This window comes from Grampus griseus (genome assembly GCF_964374135.1).
Source record: "Grampus griseus genome assembly, chromosome: 13".
Taxonomy (NCBI): domain Eukaryota; kingdom Metazoa; phylum Chordata; class Mammalia; order Artiodactyla; family Delphinidae; genus Grampus; species Grampus griseus.
Window position 1 is genome coordinate 22,517,964 of NC_139007.1, and position 21,106 is coordinate 22,539,069.

Here is a 21,106-nt window from a genome sequence, read left to right on the forward strand (position 1 = left end):
ATCATGCAGCTGTACACTTAAGACATGCACTTTTTTATATCTATATTATACTTATCTTTTTAATTTTGTACTTCCCAGATACAAACTGATAGATCAAGGAATGACTCAGGACTTGTTCCAGGAAGAAAACTGGGTGGGTCTGACCATCAGACAAAGTGACAACTGACTAAAGACTGCTGGGGAAAAACAGACTGGTTCCCAATGTTCCCAGATTATGGAACCAGACTCTGATTTATAAGACTTTCCAAAGTGTAGCCTGGAGGCACACTCTTGGAAAGGTCATTTGCTATGGCAGGGGAAGAGCTCACTACAGATGCAACCCTCTCACACAACAGGCAAAGAGAATATTCTGACAGAAAGAGGCCGGGGAGTTACACCTGGGCCTAGCCCTGTCTCTGCCAAAGGACAGCCCACAGGTCCTGGGCAAGTCATTCTGCCTTAGTTTTACATAAATATGGTATCACAACGTGGGCCACCCAACTTCAAACAGCTGTTGTAGCGAGTAAATGAGGTCATACACGGAAGAGCTTTGCTAAAGTTAAAAGCTTTTGCATAGGCATCATTACAATTTCTGACTTCACACTAAATAGGGACAAAGTGACTATCAAAGAGGAGGGTCCTGGGTGAATTTCTCTTACTCTCTCCTTGAACACTTCTGTAAGTGGAACAGTAATCTGGCAAACTCGATTTGGCTCACACCTAGAACACAAAGCCCAGCCAAGGAAAAATGCACACTCAGTGTTTGGATGGAAGAGGGCACACACGCCACTGCTGTCAACATACCTGCTCTCCAGGGCCTGGCGGCTGCCCAGGCAGCAGCACACCACAGACAGCAGTCACCCTGGAGGAGAGGTCAGCTGAAACAAGGTGTCCTTGTAAATACTGCAGCTCCTTCTCCTTACGCCAAAGGGAGGCTTCTGGATTGGCCAACACCAAGGCTTTCTCTAAGTCCTGCAGCTGGGCCTCTTCTAGTAACCTGAGGAAAATGAGGATCTCATCAACTACTCTAATGCCCAGTAAAGCCACATCGAGATCTCCAGGAATGCTCCTGCTTACCTTAACCTGAAATGGATCAGTTCCTCACTGTTAAAAATCTTCTTAAGGAATGATAACTTGTGCTCTTCATTCATACAGGTGACCAAAGAAAGACAATTGGCTGTGTACCTGGAGAAAACCAAAGTATATAAACTCAGAACCTGCAGCTGATTCTAAAGAATAAAGGAAATTTGCTAGCCAACTGAACACTAGAAAAGGAAATCTTATAATTAACACAGGGAAGGGTAGAAAACACAAATCAGGCAAAATAAATTCACCTAATGGAACACAAAACAATGGAATTCCACTCATACCACCTGATTTCCCTCTGAAATGACACGTGAAGGGGAATAAGAACCCCAAAGGGACCAGAACAAAAATAACATCTTTTAAAAGGTTTCCCTTCCCTCCTCATGCACACAACTCCAGACTCCGCCAACCATCCTCACACTAGAAGCACAGGAACAACCCAACAGCTACGCACCAGCGGACCAAGGTGTCATGGCTCCTGAGGAGTGGGATGCACACGCTCCAGTCCCAGAGCTCCCGGAACACAGACTGCTCTTGCTGCAGAAACTTGTAAGCTGCTTCCATCAGGTCCCGGAGCTTCATCCGTCTGCGCCCATACCGGACTGGATTTGCATCTGAGCTCTCTAGGAAAAGTCTTTGAAAGACTGGAGAAGTGTCCTTGAAATACTTCAGGGCAAACCTTCAGAAAGAAAAAGAACTTTCATTGCTTGGTAAGAATATCAAAGTATACATATCCACTTAATGAGACAACGGAACATAACAGTAACTCCCAAGGGTTTGAGAACCAAAAGAGATGAATGCTTAAAGCCACTAGTCCTAAGATTATATTCTGTTTAAGTTCAGGAACCAGAATTGCAGCATGAGATATCTAAGAGGAAACCAAAACCACAAGAACTTATCACAAGTGTTTACTACTGAAAATAAACTCATTTTCAACAAATATTTATTGACTTCTCACTATGAGTCACACACTGTGTTTCAGACACTGTGTTAAGTCCTGGAGGTACAAAACCAAGAAGATACTTTCCTTGAGGAGCCTGCTATCTAGGAAGGAAGAGAGTCACAGAAACAACGAGAGGCACAAAGAAAACAGATTCAACTGAACCTGGGAGAGTCAAGAAGAGATGCTTTGGCTGCACCTTAAAAGATGAAGAGGTGATCCTCATAAGAGGCAGTAAGATTGGAAAAGAGGACAAAAAGCTACAAGACATACAGGAAATAATTAACAATGGCAATAGTAAGTCCTTCTGCATCAGTAATTACTTTTAATGTAAATTGTTTACTCACAATCAAAAGACACAGATTGGCTGAATGGATATAAAAAAGAAAAAAAAGCAACATCAAACTATATGCTATGTACAAGAAACCCACTTTGGATCTAAGGCTACACATAGGGTGAAAGTGAAGAGATTAAAAAAAAAATTCCATGCAACTGGTAATCCAAAGAGAGCAGGAGTGACTATATTAATATCAGTCAAAACAGACTTTAAATGGATAGAATAATGAGACAGAAGATCAATAAGGAAACAGAGGACTTGAACAACACTATAGACCAAGGGACCTAACAGACACATACAGAATACTCTACCCAGCAACAGCAGAACATATATTCTTCTCACATGCACATGGAACATTCTCCAGGATAGGGCACATGTAAGGATGCAAAACAAGTCTCAACAAACTTTAAAGTAATGAAATTACACAAAATACTTTTGTATAATAATACAAAATATTACAATAGAATGAAACTAGAAAGCAACAGAAGGAAAACTGAAAAATCCTCAAATATGTGGAAATTAAACAACACACTCTTAAACAACCAATAGATCAAATAAGAAGTCACAAGGAAAATTAGAAAGGACCTTGAAACAAATGAAAAGAAAAATACAACACACCAAAACCTATGGGATACAACAAGAGCAATGATAAGAGAGAAGTTTATAGCTACAAACATGTATATTTTAGAAATCTCAAGCTAACAACCTAACTTTACACCTCAAGTAACTAAAAAAAGAATAAACTAAACCCAAAGCTAACAAAAGAAAGCAAATAATAAAGATTAGAGCAGAGATACAGACTAGAAAAACAACAGGGAAAAAAAATCAACAAAACTAAGCGTTGGTTTTTGAAAAGATCAAGAAAAGTGATACACTCTTAGGTTAACTAAGAAAAAAATAGAAGGTTCAAAAAACAACACAAATGAAAGAGGGGACATTATGGATGCCACAGAAATAAAATAGACTATAAGGAATACTATGAGGGAATTCCCTGGCAGTTCAGTGGTTAGGGCTCCACGCTTCCACTGCAGGGGGCATGGGTTCAATCCTTAGAGGGGGAACTAAGATCCTGCATGCCACATGGCGTGGCCAAAAACAAACAAAAACACACACACACACACAAAATTAACAATTGTTGGTACGGATGTGGAGAAGCTGGAACCCTTGTGCACTGTTGGCAGGATAAAATGGTGCGACTCCATGGAAAACAGTACAGAAGTTCCTTTAAAAAAAAAAAAATAGGGGGCTTCCCTGGTGGCACAGTGGTTAAGAATCCACCCACCAATGCAGGGGACACGGGTTCGAGCCCTGGTCCAGGAAGATCCCACATGCCGCGGAGCACCTAAGCCCATGCGCCACAACTACTGAGCCCACGCACCTAGAGCCCATGCTCCGCAACAAGAGAAGCTGCCACAATGAGAAGCCGGCGCACCATAATGAAGAGTAGCCCCTGATCGCCGCAACTAGAGAAAGCCTGCGTGCAGCAACAAAGACCCAATGCAGTCAGCCATCCATCCATCCATAAATAAATACATATATACATACATAAATTTTATTTAAAAAACTAATAATAAATAGGGACTTCCCTGGTGGCTCAGTGGATAAGACTCTGTGCTCCCAATGCAGGGGGCCTGGGTTTGTTCCCTGGTCGGGGAACTAGATCCCACATGCATGCTGCAACTAAGAGTTCACATGCCACAACTAAGGAGCCTGCCTGCCGCAACTAAACCTGGCACAACCAAATAAATAAATAAATATTCACAAAAATAAAACTAGCATATCTTTTTTCACCACAAAGCAAACATACTAATTTAATTACAGATTGAAATACAGTGAATCACATGATGCACTTATCCATATGGCCCAGCAATTCCATTTCTAGGTATATAGCCAAAAGAACTGAAAGCAGGGTCTCAAAGAGATTTTTGCACACGCATGTTCATAACAGCACTATTCACAATAGCCAAGAAGTGGAAGCAACCCAAATGTCTTTTGACAGATGAATAAACTGCGGTATATACATACAATGCAATACTGTGTAAACTTAAAAAGGAAGTAAATCCTGTCACATTCAACAGCATATATGAACCTTCAGGACATTACGCTAAGTAAAGTAAGCCAACCATAAAAGGATAAATACTGTATGATTTCATCTATATTAGGTATCTAAAGTAGTCAAATTCACAGATACGGAAAGCAGAATGGTGATTACCCGGGGGCTGGGGGGAAGGAGCACAGGGGAATTGTTTAGAGAGTATAAAATTTCAGTACTGCAAGATGAAAAACGTCTGGAGACCTGTTTTACAACAATGCAAATATATTTAACACTACTGAACTGCATACTTAAAAATAGTTAAGATGGCAAATTTTATGATTTTTTTTTACCATAATAAAAATAAGTATGTACATTTTTTTTGCGGTATGCAAGCCTCTCACTGTTGTGGCCTCTCCCGTTGCGGAGCACAGGCTCCAGACGCGCAGGCTCAGCAGCCACGGCTCACAGGCCCAGCCGCTCTGCGGCATGTGGGATCTTCCCGGACCGGGGCACGAACCCGCGTCCCCTGCATCGGCAGGCGGATTCTCAACCACTGCGCCACCAGGGAAGCCCAGTATGTGCATTTTTAAGAATGAAAATAAACTTTAAAAACTTAAACATACTCTACAGAATTTATGTATACTGCAAACATGGTGATTCTCAGTATATTCAGGTAGTAAATGATGTAGAAGCACATCCTTCTTGTTTCTACTGTACTCCTTGGCATGCTGAGTAGAAGGAAACCCAGGAAGTGGGAAAAGAATCAAAGCAAACTCCTCTGTGCCCTCTATGTATTGGTCAACAATGAAAGCTATTGGTTTAGCTCTTTCTGTACTCTCATTACCCCGTCTACTCTGAAGTGGGACTAGAACAGGGGGTATGTCAACAGTAGGTATTATTATCCCAAATGTGAAGCTAAGGAAACTGAAGTGGTTAGTTTATTTGCTCAAGGTCACAAAGCTACTAAGTGTAAAGTGGAAAGTGTAAAGTGTAAAGCCTGAATCCAGGCTTTCCTGAATCCAGGCTTTCCAAATCCTGAATCCAGGCTTTCCAACTCCACAATCAGATGTGTGATTCAGTTGCTCTACTACAGACGTGAAGAAAGTGGATTCATCAAGAGTTGGAGTTTTCTCGATAGATAAGAACACTGAACCGACGGACAAAAAAGCAGTTATTAATAGAAAGACAGCAACCATGAGGTCAAAAATAGAATCTGAAGCCACATAAGGAAGGTACAAACTGGAAAGAGCTGATTAACAGGAAGAAAGAATTGGCAGTCCCAGTGAGGAGAAAGACTAGTGTGTTAAATGAACTAGTGGGATAGGAGATGACAGTCTGGGAACGGAGCGTTTGAGCCAGTGACTTGTAAGGTAGTGGTGCAGATGTGAGCTAGACCCAGGGTGTGACCACTGCAGTGAGCAGGGTAGGTGAAATGAACACAGAAGTCCACTGGAGATTAGCTAGTCAAGGAACAACAGAGTCAGCACTGCATGGATATTCCAAGTGGGACACAGGAGCTGGGGTGGGGAAGAAGACAATGGGCCGGTTGCCAAGTTCTTCAAAGAAGGAAGAGGAGCTCAGAAGTTCATCAGTGATCACAAGAAAGCAGCAGCAGAAAATAAAGCAGAAGATGGCAGGTGTCATGGCAACAAGAAAGTCCAGAAAACTTCACAGAACAGAGAGGAGGACACCCACTAAACATGCAGACTGTGAGGGACATGGACGGTTCGATTAAAGACCCCCTTCCCTGTTAAGGACCAACACGAACACGGTATCAAGACCACCATAAATCAGTGAAGACAAGGAAGCAAAAGTAACAGAGAAGAGGCTAAGTATACAAGGGAGTGTGCAGGTTATGGAGCACAAGCAGGGAAAGGGTTTGGGTGAGGGAAGAGGCCTGGATGTCAGCTGGGTGGGACGATACAAAATGAGAATTCAGGAGATGGGTGGGAAGGCTTGGACTTCAATGAGCAAGCCAGGCCAACAGGAATAAAGGCTTTGTACATTAATGCTCATGATATTCTGAAGGAGACTGGACAACTGGGTCTCAGGAGATTTAGCTGTGGGGACTTCCCTGGTGGTCCAGTGGTTAGGACTCCCCACTACTACTGCAGGGGGCACAGGTTCAATCCCTGGTTGGGGAACTGAGATTCCGCATGCCGAGCAGCACAGCCAGGAAAAAAAAAAAGATTCAGCTGTGGCTTGGAAGAGAGACATGGCAGCTGTGGTGTAGGAGGCTGGTCGTCCACTAGCTCATGGGCAGCTGGTGCTGGCAGTGCACGTGGAACCAATGGGCAGCAACAAACATGTAGGAGATAAGCAGTAACCAAGTCATCAACCCGACCCAAGAGGTCTTTGAGGATACGGGGAAATGAACAGAGTGGACTGGCAATGGCTGTAAACCTGTGTAGCAGAAGGCTTCCCTATAGGGGAAACAGACTGTGGTCCACTGCAAGTATACAAAAGGAGGATGGGTTGATATTCCCTCCTGAACTTAGGTGACTACAGCACCCTTTTCTCTAGAGACCCATCATTTTCAGAAAGTGCTCTAAAATTCTGATCCAGGCAGTGATGGATGGACCAGTAAAGCATACTTAGGCAGAGAATAACATGATCAGATTTTTCCCTGGAGAATATTCGAAGTCTATGGAGAATGGTCTCTTTCCTGGGATAAAACAAAGAGTGGTAAGGTCTAAAATGCAACAAGGAACACTATCCAGTTAAACGTCTAATCTTGGATCAGCCACTTACTTGGGCAACTCAGCATCTAGAGGTAAGACCTGTGGTCCAGTTCTGGCTCTGACACTTAGAACAACTTAGTTAACTTAGTTAACCCCTCTAAAGATTTGAAATGGGACTAAGAGTGCCTGAATATGTCACAGTACAAAGATTAAAAAGATAATGTTTATCTACTTACTTAAATACTCTAAAACCTGTATAAATATGTGTTATTACTAAAATACCACCATTCTGTTCCAAAATCCACACTCCTAACTCCCACGGCAGATCCACAGATTTTCATATAGAAGTATGTTCAATGTCACATTATACAGCAAAAATTCAAAAACAACCTAACTGCCCAACAAACGGATAAGAAGGGGTAAAATACTACACAACTTTTAAAACAACTTTATTTACTGATGCAAAGATGTCCATATGTGACTAAATTTAAAAACAAGATGCAAGTTAAAAATTATGTGTTTTTATTAAAATTAGTATATAGTCAAATGTCTGTTTAGATTTTATTAAAATTTTATTTTGAAAATATGTGCATAAATGTTCTAAAATTTGCTGTGGGGATGGTTGCACATACCTGTGAATATACTAAAAACCACTGAATTGTACACTTATGTGGTATATAAACTACATCTCAATAAAGCTAATTTTTAAATGTGTGCACATAAATATATCAGTGTGCACACTCTCAGATGGGTGCGAGAGTAAGAAAAAGAAAAGGAATTTGGGAGGAAACATACCAAACATAGCAGTTATCTCTGGAGAGTAGGATTTCAGGGTGGAGAGGACCTTTTGCTTTTTACGATTCTGTATTATTGAGTGTTACCTAAACATATTGCTTTTGTAATTAAAAGAGGATGTTCTTTTCCTCAGAAGAATGCCGCCAGAATAAGTAAAATAATTCTTGAAGGGGGAAAAAAGTCTAAAATTAAATGTGTGTTACCCTTACAACATTCCTGGACACAGTTTTGAAGCAGAGGTTTATAAAAGCATAACTACTTTTGGTCCCTCATTCCACTCTATGCCAGCCTGATTTCAGCATGATTGTACATATATATACAGCACTTTACACATGAAGCATGCTCTACCATAGCATTCCACCTGCTATTGTTCACAAAAGACCATTAACAGGCCCACCTATTATTGCTCTTCCCAATCAAAGACATAGCACTGATGTGGATCCACATGTCCAGGACAAACTGACAGCAAATGCGAAATTGAAGCCAAGAAATTAACCCAGTACAACCCAAAGGAACTTAGGTGGTTACCATAGTCCCCCCTTATCCACGGGGGATGGGTTCCAAGACCCGGAGTGGATGCCTGTCACCACGGATAGTACTGAACTCTATAGACACTTTTTTCCTATACATACATGCGTATGATAAAGTTTAATTTATAAATCAGGCACAGAATATCCAAATTGTCAGCAACACTACTCCTGTGCTTTGAGGCCATTATTAGTAAAATAAAGGTTACTTGAACACAAGCACTTTAATACCACAACACAGATGGTTACTAAGTGACTAGTGGGTAGGTAGCAAATACAGCATGGATATGCTAGAGAAAGAGATGACTCATCCCGGGCAGGACAGCACAAGATTTCATTATACTACTCAGAACAGCATGCAACTTAAAACTTATGAACTGTTTATTTCTGGAATTTTCCATTTAATTTTTTTGGGTATGACTGACTTCAGGTAACTGCAACCACGGGAAACAAAACCACAGATAAAGGGGGACTGCTGTATTCTTTCCTTCCTGGGAGTATAAATATAATCTTTAGCTATAACATGCTGTTCAGATCAAGTTCTGTGTAAATCAGTCAACAAATATATGAACGGCTCAAACAGGATGAGTGGGCAGCACCACAAAGTAGAAAAAAGAGCATGGGCTTTGGAAGCAGCTAACCTAGGACTGAATTCCAGCTCTGCCACTTTCTAGCAAAGGGACTTTGGGCAAGTTACTTAGCATCTCTGAGCCTCAGTCTCCTTATCTGGAAAATGGGAATAACATCTAACCTCTGACGGTTGCAGACAATGCCAATAAAATGCGAGAGTAGTTGTTGTAGTCCTCATCATTAATGAAAGGCAGTTTCCACAAGATTTGCGTGCCATGGTTGAAAGGACAGTGTGTTAAAGGGACTCGCAAGGACCAGGGAGAGGGGAGAAACAAGAAAGGGGGAGCAAACTAAAAGAGCAAAGAACTAAAAGATGCAAAATATAAGAGTAAAGTACAATCAGAACTTAAAAGTAAGGTTACACTCCTGAGAGAACACTAAGGGGAAAAAAAAAATCAACACATAATGTAGTATTAACCATCTGAAACCATCTACAAAGCTACAGCTGAAGAAATCCGGGAACACAAGAATGGAAAGTTAGGAACACAACTAGATGATTTTTCAAAAACAGCACTTTGAAACCTAAACTAGTATATCAGAATAGAGAAAGCATCAACAGACCAGGAGTGTTCTCACAGAGTTCTGCTAAAGAATCTGCCAAAGAGTAAAAAATGCATTCAAGGACTACAGATGTACAAACAGTAATGAACAAATAACAACAACAAAATGGTAATTATGTGAGGTGAAGGATGTGTTGACTAATGTTAATATACTAAACGTTTCACAATACGTGTATCAAATCGCCACACTGTACACCTTAAACTTACACAGTATTATAGGTAAATTATATCTCAAAAAAGCTTAGGGAAAGGGGGACCAGTAATGAACAACTAGCATAAGCAAGGGAATAAAAAGAAATACCTTGTTACTACTGCGATACCTGATGGAAACTCCAACTAGGTACGCACCCTGGCCTCAGAAAGAGGTGTGGACCCGAAAATGAATGTCATTAGGATCCGAGGCAGCCTGACTGGGTTCCTCCTCTCCAGTCTCTCTTTTCTAGATTTTCATCCTCATCTCTCATCTGTTCATTCTTCCACTCCTCACTCTTCCTCCACAATCTGCACAGCACGAAACCTTCTCTAATTTCCAAGAGGATAACACACTCATTTTTCTTAGTTTAATGATTTACTTGCTTCCCTTAAGTATTTGACTCACACCTCTATTAATGTATTGTATCCTATTGTTTGCAAATACAGAAACTCATTACGTTTGACTTTCTCACCCCCACGATGTGGCCCAGCGCTTAAAGGGAGGACTCATATTTACCTCCTGAATAAATGACTGCATCCTATCTAAATATATTAGGTATACTCCTAATACATTAGGTAAATTCCCAAACAGGAAATTTAGAGCACGAGCCAAACTAATCAGCTACATTTCTTAAAACTAAAAATCGAAATCCCATTCCACATCACTACCTACATAGTTCATTTCATATCATGCATTGACTTATCATTTACACACGCTTACACATGGTGCTTTTTTTTCCCCTTGTTTTTAAGTTACTCCATCAGGGGCACCTTTGTTGCTGCATTATATCATTTCTGGAACAAGGTGGGAACATAAGTAAAATATACTGCCTTGGCAAAAAGAAAAGAAAAAGTAGGAGTGTGCCTCACATTCACTGAATATGAACATCAAATCTGAAGCTGATGGGAAAGCAGATGTAGCCAACCCATCATTTTAATGATTCTCAAGCACAGCCCTAGAGCACTCTACCACTAAGGCTTAAGAGAAGTGGGGCTGAAGTCACTCACGCGTCAGTCCTACAGAGTGAGCACAGGACAGTCAGCACACCCTGTGAAACCGTACCACAGTCAAGCACACCTAAGTGATTAAAGCTCCCAGTGAGGCCACAATCCAGATCCTCAATCAACCCAGAGGATAAGCTCCTGGTACCTCGTACGATGGTGATCTTTAACTTCGCTGTATATGTTTTAGTCCCATCAAACTGGGCCCATTTTTTTTTTTTTTGGCTACTCTTTTAGAAAAGCTCATACAAATTATGGTTTCCCCAAGCCTTCATTTCTTATTACCTCATCCAAGGACCAGACTAGAGATTATACTTCCAGGAAAGCCAAAGTGTACTTATTGTGTTGACGAAGACTAATAATAAGAGATGCCCTACTGAGTGAAGTAGTCAGACAGAGAAAGACAAAATATCATATGATATCGCTTAAATGTGGAATCTAAAAAAATGGTACAAATGAACCTATTTACAAAACAGAAATTGAGTCACAGATGTAGAAAACAAACTTATGATTACCAAGGGGTTAAAGGGGGAGATAAACTGGGTGACTGGGATTGACATATACACACTACTGTATATAAAAGATAACTGATAAGAACCTACTGTAGGGCTTCCCTGGTGGCGCAGTGGTTAAGAATCTGCTTGCCAATGCAGGGGACACGGGTTCGAGCCCTGGCCCGGGAAGATCCCACATGCCACAGAGCAACTAAGCCCGTGCACCACAACTACTGACCCTGCACTCTAGAGTCCATGAGCCAGAACTACTGAGCCCATGTGCCACAACTACTGAAGCCCGTGTGCCTAGAGCTCGTGCTCCGCAACAAGAGAAGCCACCACAGTGAGAAGCCTGTGCACCGCAACAAAGAGTAGCCCCCGCTCACCACAACTAGAGAAAGCCTGCGCACAGCAACAAAGACTCAACGCAGCCAAAATAAATAAATAAGTTTATGGGGTAAAAAAATAAAAAGAACCTATTATATAGCACAGGGAACTCTATTCGGCCCTCTGTAATGACCTATATGGGAATGGAGTCTGGAAGAGAGTGGATATATGTATATGCATGGCTGATTCACTTTGCTGTACAGCAGAAACTAACACAACATTGTTAACCAACTATACTCCAATAAAAAAATTAATTAGGACTTCCCTGGTGGTGCAGTGGTTAAGAATCAGCCTGTCAGCGCAGGTGACACGGGTTCAAGCCCTGGTCCAGGAAGATCCCACATGCTGCGGAGCAACTACTGAGCCTGCGCTCTAGAGCCCACGTGCCACAACTACTGAAGCCCGCGTGCCTAGAGCCTGTGCTCCGCAACAAGAGAAGCCACCAGGATGAGAAACCCACGCACCACAACGAAGAGTAGTCCCCGCTCGCCGCAACTAGAGAAAGCCTGCGCACAGCGATGAAGACCCAACACGGCCAAAATCAATTAATTAATTAATTACTTTAAAAAGATGCTCCTTTAAGTACACAGAACATTATTCATGTTTAGAGTTAAAGTCCTTTATCTTCTTAATTGAAAACCCCCTGACACTCATTTAGCTGCCTCTTTTGACTATTCCACACAAACCTATCATTTTGAGAAAGCCTGGTGCAGTGGCACATGCCTATAGCCCCAGCTACTCAGGAGGCTAAGGCAGGAGGATGGCTCGGGCCAGGAGTTCCGGGCTGCAGGGTGCTATGCCGACTGGGCGTCCGCACTAAGTTCAGCATTTTTGGGGTGACCTCGTGGGAGTGGGGGACCACGAGGTTGCCTGAGGGGTGAAGCAGCCCAAGTTGGAAAGAGAGCAGGTCAAAAGAAAAATGCATTAGAATCCAGTTCTTATACAACTTCTTATCACATTTTGGATGTAGATTTACAGAAAATTGGAAGGGACACTAGAGCTCTTGTAACCCACTCACTTCAGCTGTTCCAGCAAGCAGGAATCTCACCCATCTGAAATGGATGCTGTAAGAGCCTCAGCTAAAACTCATTTAGATCTGCCTTATATGCATGTCTTGCCAGGTGACAGAATCCTTGAGGGCAGGGAGATATCTTGGTTAAATTTTCCAGACCTGTCTTGATTGTCAAGACTTAAAACCTAGTAAATGGTCACTAAACTGAGCTGGATAAATGGCTTCTGCTGTGATTATTTTTATAAAATAGTACCACTCCTCTCTCCCCTTTCTGAATTTCCGCTTTTCTCTTCATCTCAGCTCAGACTCCTCCTTACTTCCCAGGAGAGAGTAGGTTCTACCACCTCAAGGAGAAATGTGAAGAATAAAACTGTTACTCACGGGAGGACGTCAGGATGGTTACCAATGAGTCTGCTCATCGACACACAGAGCCTTTCGTGTAAGTCATGGTTGACTTGGCCCCCAGCTTTAATGGCTTCAGCATTCCTTTCCAGCAAATCCAAAAGGAGAGGGCGCAGCTGGCGGCCAACCAGCACAGTACAGTCCTTATCCAGAAGTAACTGTGCTAAGGTACTCAAGATACACTGGCGATCTTGAGGTGTCCACACCTGAGAGAAAGGCAAAACAAAATTTCTACGTAAATGATTTTCATTTCTACTGCTACAGAAGAACAGAGTCCTGGCTTAAAATCAAACTATCCAATTGCCAGACTTCACAACTGAGTTTATCTTATAAAACATGGTGGGGGGTTTTTTGGCAATAGAGGATTAGTTAATTGAATGTAAACGCTGTTACAAATAAGTTTCAGTCCACTGGGGTTTGAGTTAAAAGGACTGACACCAGGATTCCATGTAAAATGCTAGATAGCTTCAGCTTCCTTGAAAAGTAATCTGTTTCAGAGTCGTAACAGTTTCCAGGGAATCCAGTGTTTCCCCCAACACCTTTGCCTTGGAGGAAAACAGGAATTAAATGAGAAAAAAATAAAGTGCAGTTAGTATGCAAAACTGCCAACTCTCTTGAGGAAAGAATAAAGAAATCAGTTCCTGGAAATGAATGATGATATATCCCCATGAAGGCTTCAGATTTTAATTAATAAACAAGATAGATCCAAAGCAGACAGCCACACTTTGATATGCAAGATGAAATAAACCACAGAATTCTAATGCCTGGGCTCAGTATGTCCATAAGCATAAAAAGAAAAACTGAAAAGTATGTAAAAGGTCTCATATTGCTTGTGTGTATGCAAGTGCGCACAACCCTTGCTGCTGGGCAATGTGACAGTGGTTTTAAATTGCCTGAGGCGTATACCCTCTGACCCAGCAAGCCCAAGGCTATGAATTTATAGCCTAAAGACTTTGACACTAAATGGTTATCTATAAGAGTACAGCTTGGGCACAACCTAAATACCATATTCAAAAATATAATAATTTTTTCCAAAGTTCCAAAGTTGTAGGTAGTGCTAATAATTTATTCCATTTTATTACTTACTAGTGTTTCACCATATGAGCATACCACAACTTGTTTATCCTTTCACATGTTAATAGATATTTGCACTGTTTTCAGCTAGCATCAATAAAGCTACCATCAACATTCATGTACAAGAGACTGATGGACATATGTTCATTCCTGTCTTTTTTTGGTTTTTGGCCACGCTGCACAGCGTGTGGGATCTTAGTTCCCTGACCAGGGATCTAACCCGAGGCCCCTCCAGTGGAAGCACGGAGTCTTAACCACTGGACCACCAGGGAAATCCTTCATTACTATTTTTTTTTTTTTTTTAGCGAAGTATAGTTGATTTACAATGTTTCAAGTGTACAGCAAAGTGGCTCAGTTATACATATATATATACATACATATGTATATATTCTTTTTCAGATTCTTTTCCACTATAGGTTTATTACAACATATTGAATATAGTTCTCTGTGCTATAGGGTAGGTCCTTGTTATTTATCTATTTTATATATAGTAGTGCGTATCTGTTAATCCCAAATTCCCAATTTCTCCACCACCCATATTTTCGTTACTCTTAATCTTTTTATTACCAAAGAGTGAGATTGCTGGGTCACACAATAACTGTATGCTCAACTTGATAATACACTTTGGCCATCCCGCCGCATGGCTTGCAGGATCCTAGTTACCCAATGAGTGATCAACCCGGGCCCTCAGCAGTGAAAGCACAGAGTCCTAACCACTGGACCACCAGGGAATTCCCTAAACTTTTATTTTTAACTTAAAAAAAAAAAATTTTAGGGCTTCCCTGGTGGCGCAGTGGTTAAGAATCCTCCTGCCAATGCAGGGGACACAATTTCAAGCCCTTGTCTGGGAATATCCCGCATGCCATGGAGCAACTAAGCCCATGCACCACAACTACTGAGCCTGTCCTTTAGAGCTCGCGAGCCACAACTACTGAGCCTGCATGCCACAACTACTGAAGCCCGCACACCTAGAAGAGAAGCCGCCTCAATGAGAAGCCCGTGCACCACAAGGAAGAGTAGCTCCCGCTCGCTGCAACTAGAGAAAGCCCGCGCACAGAAACAAAGACCCAATGCAACCAAAAATAAATAAATATAACAAATAAATTTTAAGAAATTTTTCAATGTTTAACAGAAGTTGTCTTCCAGAGTATCTGCACCATTTCACATCCCCACCAGCAATATCTGAGCGCTTCAGCTGCTACATAACTTCACCAACACATAGTATTATCGGTCTTAATTTTAGCCATTCTAGTGGAGGTGGAGTGGTATATGGTATGAAGTATTTAATAGCCATTCATTTATCTTCTTTTGTGACGTATTTATTCAAATCTTTTACCCGTTTTTAAATCGGGTTGCTCCTTTATTAACTATGATGGTGTTTGTAGATCCTCTATATCAGCTTGAGGAAGTTTTGCTCTATTCCTATCTTGTTTTTGTCTATTTCTTGAGTGAACTTTGGTAATTTATATTCTATGAATGCTCCTGTCATTTAAATTGTCTAATTTATTGGCATAAAATTTTTCATCTTAGTTACTTATTTTTTTATTCTTTTCAAACTCTGTAATGGTGGCCTTCTTTCATTCCTAATAGTTTGGATTTTTCCCTTTTATTCTTGGTCAATCTTTTCAAAGAATCAACTTCTGGTTTTACTGGTTTGCTATATTGTTTGTCCATTTTCTATTTCATTCGTTTCCACTGTTATCTTTATTATTTTCTTCCTTCTATTTATTTTGCGTTCAATTTGCTCTTCTTTTCCTAATTTCCTAAGGTGGAAGCTTAAGAAATATCACTAATTTCAAACCATTTTTTCCAAATATAAGAACTTAATGTTATAAATTTCCCTCTAAATGTTATGAATTTCCTTCTAATTGTTGTTGCCTGCAACCCACAAATTGTTTAAGCTATCATACAGTTTAAAATATTTTCTGATTCTCCCAGTGATTTCTTCTTTAGCCATCAGTTTCTTTTAATTTTCTTATTTAATCTATAACATTTAGGGATTTTTCCCAGCATCATTTTGAGGGTTTTCCCTGTTAATTTAATCTCATTGGGGTAACTGAATATGCCTTGTATGATTTCAATTCTCCTAAATTTGTTGAGACTTGTTTAATGGCCCATCTTATGATCTACCTTGGTGAACGTTCCAGATGTGCAGAGTATGTATTCTGCAATTACTGGACACAGCATTCTATAAATGCCAGTTAGGTCAGGTTTGTTGATGGTGTTCAAGTCTTCTATATCCTTACTGATCTTCTGTATTTGTACTATCAGTGACCAAGGCTAGAGTGTTAAAAGTCTCCAATTATAATTTTGAGTTTCTCTATTTTTCCTTTTCTGTCACTTTTTGATTCATGCATTTTGACATTCTGTTATTAGGTATACATATATTTAGGGTTTCTTTCTTAATTTTGCACTACTGACATTTGGGGCTGGATAATTTTCTTGTTGTGAAGGCTACCCTGTGCACTAGAAGGTGTTCAGCAGCATCCCTGGCCTCTACACTCTAGATGCCTATAGCACACCCCCATCGCAAGTTGTGACAACCAAAAAACATCTCTAGATTTGCTCTAGAAAGCAAAATTGCCCCCAGTTGAGAACCAGACAGGGTAAGAAAAAAAAAATTTCAAAAAGAAAATGGAAATATGATGGACAGAAAATAGTTTCTTTAAAAATTTAAAAAAAAAGTAATATTTCATATACCATTTTAGAAAGCTTGGATTTTGATTCTGGAGACAGTGGGGAGCTCTTAGGCAGAATGGCAATAGATTCAGATTTGTCTTATTAATGATAATTTATATTAAGTGACCAGAATACGGATGGGAGATAATAGCTAAAGGGAACAGGGGCTTCTTTTTGAAGTAACAAGTGTTCCAAAATGGACTGTGGTGACAGCTGCATATATGCGTGAACAGAGCGAAAACCACTGAACTGTACACTTAAATGGATGAATTATATGGTATGTGAATTACATGCCAAAGCTGTCTTTAAAAAATTCTAATTATAGCTCATATGTATTGATTACTTACTATGGGTCAGGCACTGTGGTAAACTCCTCAAATGCATTATCTAGATCTCACAACAATCTTATTTATAGCAATAATAAAAGCAACCCGTTTTATAGACAACATTTACTATATTCTAGGCATCTAATCCTCATAGCAACACATAAGTAGGTAAAATTATCCCCATTTTACAGATAAGGAAACTGAAAAATAAAAAAGGGGTAAGGTCACAAAGCTAGGAGCAGAAACAGGAATCCATGTCACAGTATCTGGCTCCAGAGTCCCTGCTTTTAACTACTCTCTGTAACTATTTAGCGGCCACCATATGTAATACGTATCATATCAAGAAACTGAGACTCAGGAGAGTTGAGCAACTTGTGGGAGGACCCAAAGGCAGTTAAATAAGAGAACAGAGGGACTTCTCTGGCAGTCCAGTGGTTAAGACTCCAAACTTCCACTGCAGGCAGTGCAGGTTCGATCCCTGGTCAGGGAACTAAGGTCCTGCAAACCGAGCGGCCAAAAAACAAAACAAAACAAGAAAAAGAGAGAGAATGGATTTGATCTTCAGCCGTACTTCAGCCCCAGTACCCACGCATGCTCTTAAGCACTCTGCTCTTCCTCAACATAAACAGTGATCAAAGAGGTAAGGTGTGACTCTGTGATTTATAAGAAATACAAATCGGGTCTTTGACCCTATTCCTGGCCGAGTTCCTAAAACCCCTGGAACTTCCTGTGATGAGAGAGAGAGAGAGAGAGATAAAGGTGTCTTGTTATGTTAATGCAGTGAATTGTGGAAAGCCGCTAAGATGGGAGCTGGTTGCCAGGAGAACCAATCATGTGATTAGAGTATTGGAACTTGCAGTTCCGTGCCCTCCCAGGAGGGCAGAGGGGCTAAAGATGGAGAGTTCAATCACCAACGGCCAGAGATTTAATCAACTGTGCCAATGTAAGGAAGCCTCCATAAAAACCCAAAAGAACATGGTTCAGAGAGCTTCAGGGTTGGTTGTCCTAATAAGTAAAACATTTCTCTGAGTTCTGTGAGCCACTCTAGCAAATTAATCAAACCCAAGGAAGAGGTCATTGGCACCTCCAATTTACAGCCAGTTGATCAGAAGCACAGGTGACAACCGGTGTGTATGTTGCGGGTGGGAGAAGTCTTTCAGGGCTGAGCCTTTACCCTGAAGAATATGATGCTTTCTGCAGATAAACAGTGTCAGAACTGAGTTAACTATAGGACACCAGCTGGTGTCTGAGACTTGCCTGGTGGTGGTGGCAAGAACACCCCCACGGTGCAATTAAGAGTCAGAACTGTAGGATGGTAGCGATAGTAGGGAGGAAGCAAAAGGAACAGATCCAATACTGAGTAAGGAAAATCAGGAGGACTTGGCTATATGTGACAGAAAAGGAGTGAAAAGGGACTGGATAGAGAGACAGTGGTGTCACCAGCTGAGATAAAGAAAAAAAAAGGAAGCACAATCCTAAAAAATTCTTACTTCAGATCCCAAACTCCATGAGAAGTAATGTTTCAAAAACTTTGCTGGGACTTCCCTGGCTGTAGAGTGGTTAGGACTCCGTGCTTTCACTGCAGAGGGCCTGGGTTCAATCCCCGGCTGGAGAACTAAGATCCCACAAGCTGCGCGGCTTGGGAAAAAAAAAAAAAAAAGCCTTTGCTTTCCAGTAAAAATTATTTTGCTTCCCAAAATAGGAGAAAAATAGAATGACAACACAATCAACTCTTCTCTGAGCGAAAGGCCTGAAACTATTACTGAAAATGGAAAGGAACAAACCTGAAAAACATCTCTCAGATTGGATAGAATCTGAGAGAGAACGTGAGACAAAGAAAGGGGAAGCACAGGTGTCCCAATCTCCTTAATTCAACTAAACTTTCAAGTAGCTTTTAAGTTCCTTAGCACTATTATATAGTCTCAGAATCTACCTGAGTGGTTCACACTTCAAAATATCAGAGTCTCTTAAAAACGGCTGCAAACCATTTTTCTCATTTTACTCCCAATACATAAGCACCAATTTTATATCCAATTACAGTGGAGAATCATAAATAAATCCCCTATTGTCCACGGTCCATGAGCCCCAGCTTCAGAACCTCTGTTCTAAAATGCAAGCCCACTTACAGAAAAATACTTCTAGCCACAATACGTAATTCATGAGCCTGTCACCACAAGCTCAGCTCATATAAACTGATCATCTCTTTCCTTAGTCCAGCCCACCAAAAATCTGTTTTCTTTCCTAGACCTCTCCATTTATGTTAGTGATTCCCTTCCCTGGGGGAATCACAAGCCAGATAACCCCAGGCATATCTTCCACTGCTCCCTCCCCTTTACTATACACGTTCATTTGTTGTCACCAAACAGAAATGCCTCTCATGTTAGTTCCCAGCTACTCCAGACACAAAATACCGCTGTTGTTTCCTAAGCAATAGGATATATACGGTCTACATACTGGAATTCGAAAAAAAATGTTTTCTACTCTCAAGAAGCTAACAGGACTTCCTTGGTGGCGCAGTGGTTAAGAATCCGCCTGCCAATGCAAGTGACACGGGTTTAAGCCCTGGTCCAGGAAGATCCCACATGCCGCGGAGCAACTAAGCCCGTGCGCCACAACTACTGAGCCTAAGCTCTGGAGCCCGCGAGCCATAACTACTGAGCCCACGTGCCACAACTACTGAAGCCCGTGTGCCTAGAGCCCGTGCTCCGCAACGAGAAGCCACCACAATAAGCTCGCGCACCGCAACGAAGAATATCCCCCGCTCGCCGCAACTAGAGAAAGCCCACGCACAGCAACGAAGACCCAAAGCAGCCAAAAATAAATAAATTAATTTTTAAAAAGAAGCTAACAGATATTGGGGGGGAGCACAAAACACAAAGTTAAAATGCCAAATGAAAAAACTCAAAACAGCTGGTGGTAAACGAGAGATCGCTCTTAAAAGGCCAGAGCACCCATTTCCCTGAAAACCAATTCATAATTCCACGGCTTAGAAATTATGCACTCAATGTCTCGCTTTGTCCAACAGTTGTTTTCTGTGTTTATGAACAGTCTCTAAAGATAGACGCTAAATTCCCTGTGGGCAGAGACCTTAACGAATTTATGTCTCCTCAAAGTGCCACAGTGTGCTAGGCAGAGCAGGAACACAATCAATGCTTGTCAGTGGGCCGAAAAGTTGGGACTGGGCAGACAAGAAACATTCACCCAAGCTAACAGGGGTAGCTGGACTCGGCACACTTAGATAATACACATGTCAAAAGGGCAGACACGCAACCTCAGTTACAGAAAAACCACCCACATTTCTCTCCGAAGGCCACGTCTGCCGCACGCAGTCAAGGCGCTGCAAGGAGGTAAGTCGGTGGAGAGGGGAAGGCAAGGCTCTCCCCCCGAGAAAAACAAAAGGCTCCTCCCTGGCTCCTCAAAGGCGCTAGGACGCCTCCGCCACGGGCCAGCCCTGGGGAGCGGGTCAGAGTGACAAGACGCTGCTTTCCTGTCCCCTGCGTCTCCGCGCAGGGCCATGGGGCACGCGCCAGGGGGTGGCGGGGGCGGCCGGGCGCTTTCCCTCTCGTTCCTTCTCTTACCTGCTTGACCAAGAACCTGCCCAGCTCGCTGCGGCTCTTCTCGTTCTTGGCAGCGATTAACCGCAGAGGCGCGGCCGCCACCTCCAGCAAGAGGTGCTCCATGACCGCGGGCCCTCAGCCCCAGACGGCCACCGACGCTCCCTGCTTCGCGCTCAGAGCCCCCAAGCCGCTGAGGTCCCCGCGCCGGAGCTGCCACCAACTACGCCCCCAGAGAAAACAACCGCCGCTTCTCCGCGGACACCTTGAGAGAAGCTGCACACGTGGGGGGAGCACGCGGCGCACTGCGTCACCAGCCTGCGACGGCGCCGGCTTGCGACGCAGGCCCCGCCCCCTCGGCACCGGAAACGCGGGCGTCCCTATCCGGTCAACTCCCGCTGGGGAATCCGAGCA

The 21,106-nt window shown here is 42.1% G+C and overlaps 1 protein-coding gene across 2 annotated transcripts in view; it reads right to left on the reverse strand.

Moving 5' to 3' along the window:
* MDN1 (midasin AAA ATPase 1) overlaps positions 1 to 20,821 on the reverse strand; it is a gene marked incomplete at its 5' end in the record, with an annotated part of 155,752 nt that extends 134,931 nt beyond the window's left edge. The window contains 5 exons of one of the 2 annotated variants that reach the window (XM_082669177.1): positions 784 to 976; positions 1,057 to 1,164; positions 1,520 to 1,744; positions 13,039 to 13,265; positions 20,717 to 20,821. In XM_082669177.1, the coding sequence (XP_082525303.1) occupies positions 784 to 976; positions 1,057 to 1,164; positions 1,520 to 1,744; positions 13,039 to 13,265; positions 20,717 to 20,818 (855 nt within the window). The remainder of the gene's footprint in view (positions 1 to 783; positions 977 to 1,056; positions 1,165 to 1,519; positions 1,745 to 13,038; positions 13,266 to 20,716) is intronic. The other variant, XM_082669176.1, reaches the window with a different exon arrangement.
* Between the last annotated feature and the right edge of the window lie 285 nt (positions 20,822 to 21,106).